The 4,434-nt window shown below is 38.0% G+C and overlaps 1 protein-coding gene across 1 annotated transcript; it reads right to left on the reverse strand.

Moving 5' to 3' along the window:
• Positions 1-482: 482 nt before the first annotated feature.
• LOC139118058 (sulfotransferase 2A2-like) lies at positions 483-1,814 on the reverse strand. The gene is made up of 3 exons (XM_070681354.1): positions 1,782-1,814; positions 1,084-1,297; positions 483-592 (listed from the first exon to the last, which is right to left on the reverse strand). Exons 1-3 carry the CDS (start codon positions 1,812-1,814, stop codon positions 483-485), a joined length of 357 nt encoding a protein of 118 aa, XP_070537455.1.
• Positions 1,815-4,434: the final 2,620 nt, after the last annotated feature.

A 4,434-nucleotide genomic window follows, 5' to 3' on the forward strand; every position in this document is an offset into this window, starting at 1 on the left:
TACTATTACACGTGTCAAGCTAGTACATTATTTTATTAAATAAATCTTCGCTTAAAATTAATTCTATCAAAAGCCGACGAAATATTAACAAAGCAGGACTGAAAAAGATTAGAACTCGTTAATTTCATTTGTAGTGTGACGTCATCAATTGCTCTCACAATAATGAAAATACTATAGAGAACAGTATATTGTTACGTAAAAGAAGTAGACATCGTCAAGCAAATCCATTGCATTGTACCAGACATCTGTTGTCAGAGCATTATCAATAGAAAAAGACACATCCGATAACAAGTATGAAAACTGTTGGAATATAAAAAAAAATATTTCATAGGTGTTATATAAATGGCAAAACGTTTTCTTCACAACGCAGTAAAATGGGTTATAACAATGAATTTGAAGATATTGTTTGAGTATATGTACATTTTTCAACTATTCTCCTTCACCTTGGCTCTTATTTGCAAGATCACTACACACATGGAAAGCTAAAATTGGTACGTGACGTCTTCATATCCTTTCATTTGCTCCTTGTACACCTTATCGAACGCTTCACTTTGTGCAACAGTGAATGTGTTCTTCCAACCACCAACTTCACCTATTGAAAATGCAAAAACAAGTGAAATAAATGAGCGTTACACCAAAACCACCAGGACCTGTGCCACCACCGTCGTCGTCATTATCATCATCATCATCAACATCAACATCAACATCATCATCAACCACTGTTGCAACCAATTTGAGGATCTGGAATCTCTGTTTTCTTTTGTTGATGTTTTGCTTTCCAAAAATATATCTATATCAAGTCAGCTTAAGATGTGAAACTATATGTGCATATCTTATATCATATCCAACTGTAGCACCGCCGAGGTGAAGTAACGGTATTAAGAAAGTGATACGTACGTGTACAACTCAGTGACACTATGTTGCCAATCATTCAACAAGTAATAAATTTCCATCCAAAATTACTCTTTTTGCAATATTCTCGATACAAAATTGCGATCTGCAAAGGTAAACCTGATTGAGTATTGTTGGTAAACCTAATCCATTGGTATGAAGCATTGCAAAATATGTCCATAGTTTTCTTACCTTTTCTTTGCCATTGCACTCTCTGGATTTTCTCTCCTTTCTTCTCCCTCACACCCTTTTCACATTTTTCGAAGAAGAACCCCGGATTCACGGCCCGTTCGTTCCTTTCCTTCATCACTTGGAAACTTGTTGCATGCACCACGGCATCCAGTTGGTCCTCGTTGAGTGGACGACCTATGAAATCAGCGATCTTCTTAATGACCTTTTTAGGATCCTGGTCAAAAATGAAATACCACGAAAAGGTGATATGTACTATGCATGATTGTTATTAAATTCCTACATCACAACTATCTCTATATATTAAATAGTGATACTAACACATTACTGAATGTTAAGTCTACTTTCCATAGTTTCTTCGAGCGGAACAAGATTGGTTCGTCGCTAACATTAACATCTAGTCGGTGTTTAAAATTATCCAATGGCCAATGTTTACCATTATGTTATGAAGATATGTATAATAGACTCTTCTTTAGGGTCTATGGAGATATTAATATACTTTGTGACTTGTGATTCATGAAGCGAATGGCGTACAAACTACTTGTGCATTGTGTCACGTCCTAAATAATCTTATATTGCATATTGTTACCATGAAACAAACAAACAAACAAACAAACAAACAAACAAACAAACAAACAAGCATATCATGATGGAGACGACGCTTTATAAAGGTCATGGAAACTTCTATTGTGGAAACTCACAGCTTTCATATCTTCAAAGGTCATCCATAGCATCCAGGGTTCCTTCTTGTACTGATGCCATTTCTTGAAGAAGTCCCAAACAGAACCATATATGGCTGACGAGAAAATAAATTTTTACCTAATTTTATCAGAGAGAGGATTTTATAAATCGACAAATGAAAATGGAAAATGACACGACTTTGTGGCGGGAAAAATAAAATGCAAATTCAAAACGAATAATTCCAATTGAGTTTAAAATCGTCCCCCAGGAAAAGGACATACTCATATTAATGTGGTTTGTTCATGGCCGAAACAGAAAAAAAGTTTCTCACGTCCCTAGTACGCTCGGAGTGTGAGAATATCAGCGTGGAATCTATTTTGTTTGACACTCTATAGTATCACGCGATGGAATATATTTTCGCTTGACCAATGCTCATTGGTCATTTACTGTCGCCGAGCCAAGGCGCGCGTATTAGATGGCAAATGGGATATCGCACCATAAAACTGGAAATACAGTTAGACTTTAATTTCAAAGTCACAAAGTGAATAGGTTTTGTAATGAGGTACTGCCTTGTTACTGACTTATTATCACTTAATGTTGTACAGCAGCAAAATTAAAACCTGTCATCAGTGTGAACATGTTTCGAGAAAAACCGACGTTTGAATAGCGACTATATTTTTCCAGGGATGGTAATGTATATCAACTTAGAAAGCCATCAAAGACAACTGTGTTTTCTGCAATCATAAAACACCGTTACGACAACTGCAATCTTAATACAAATATTGAAGAGACGTGGGAAAATAATTCCAACGCTGGAATGGAATGTCTCATACTCGTTAGAGTGTGAAATGTAAATACCTCAATGTAGGACACTCTATCTCAACCTATTGAGGTGTATTCAATTCGTCTCTCACATACATGTAAGCATTAATTGAGGGGGCGGGGTAATTACTCCCATCGTATTCAATACCCCATAGTGTATTCAAGTGTTTAGACCGTACACCTAGTAGACCAAGATCTGAAGTAACCAGGTTTCTAGATATGTACTTAATGTAGCCTTAGAGAATGACTTACTGTTTCCTTTGATATACTCTTCGCACAACTGTTCCCAGGTGCATGGGCTCAAGAAATGGATAGTATTATGCCAATGAAGTAGAGAAACGATGGCGTCTTTGGGGTTCCTGCTTACAAAGACAGTCTGAGGAAATTAACAATCGAATGATGAAGAAATTCAATGTAGCCGTAGTTGATACCCATTGAATTTACTTTAGATGATTTTAAATGGTGCTTGAAATTATAAATAACTCCTTTAAATTGCAGCACCCAGAAACGCATTCTTTTTCTTAAAGATGCCTAATGCAGTCTGTCGAATTTAGCGTCGAATGTTTTAATATGTAAAGTAATTGTATTATTGTTGAATAATTATTTAGGGTATTACCTGTTTTGCTTTACACCGCAAGAGAGCGTGCAACAGGTTTCATCTCAGAGCAAGTCATGCATAGCGCCCTCTTTGGTGGCACACTTTCAATTTAAAGACCGCCTATTCGTGTGTGCATCACTTTTCCTTTTGTATACGTTGGGGTCAGTCAGGTCAGGGACAGTAGATGGTTGGCTGCGGTACAACAGCTCGTATGGTGGGCGCTAAATCTGAGCTTCTGGTCTGCGTCGGAAAAAGGCCTATTCAGTACATTGTTACTTTTGCTGACATAGGAATTCTTCGATAAGTATAAAACTGAGTTACACAAAACATTCACTTACTTTTGGTTTTTTCTGATGAAACTGAGTCGGCAAGTATTCCGGCTGCATGTGCGTTGACACAACCCGAGGTGAGGGCGCGTCATTGATAAAGTCCTCTATGAAGGATTTAGGGCATTGCACGCCCTCTTCGACAAGGTCAGGGTGCTCTGCTGGTCCGAACTCTAATGTGGCAAGTTTTTTGTAAAACTCGATCGACTCCAAGTATTGAAGGTCATCCGCATGGAGGATTGCTGTTAGTACCTCGTTAGTCCAGGCCGTACCTGTCGAGGTCATGAACTTGATCAAAACCAAAATTTGACAAGAATGCGTTCTGAGCGTTTTTGGAGGTCCAAGGCAGTGGCCTTGACAGCTCCACCAAACATGAAATGTACTTTATGTCAAAGTTAAGATAACAGCTCAGCGCAAGCTCTGCATTGGTTTGCTTCAAAAGTCGTGCAAAGATGATTTTTTTAATTTGCAACCCTATGAATCAGATGTAATGTTTTTAGCAAAATGCCGTAAAAGTACCGGGAGATATTGATTAAAATATCCTCACAAAAAGCACCGTAAATCGCGACGAAAAAATAAAATGATAATTCAAGGTCAATTTTTCAAGCTAGAATTTTATTTCTCTTCTTTTGAGAAAGGAGAACTTGTATATATTTCCGAGGCAGGTTTTAAGTTAGGCCAACTGGCCAACAATGATGAGAGAACAATCTTGGTGGAGGGACTGCGATGAGAGTAATGATATAGAGACAGAGACTGGATGGGGGCGGAGGCAAAACAGGAGGAGGAGAATCTTTCATAGAAATGTATGTTCCTACCAAAGAAGCGCCTCATCATTCCATACTGTTCATATGACCCGCACACATTACTGAGTGAAATGTCGCCTTACCTGACTTGGCGTAGGTAATGAGGAAAATGTCATTATCCCGA

Source organism: Ptychodera flava, chromosome 19, assembly GCF_041260155.1.
Source record: "Ptychodera flava strain L36383 chromosome 19, AS_Pfla_20210202, whole genome shotgun sequence".
NCBI classification, from domain to species: Eukaryota; Metazoa; Hemichordata; class Enteropneusta; family Ptychoderidae; genus Ptychodera; species Ptychodera flava.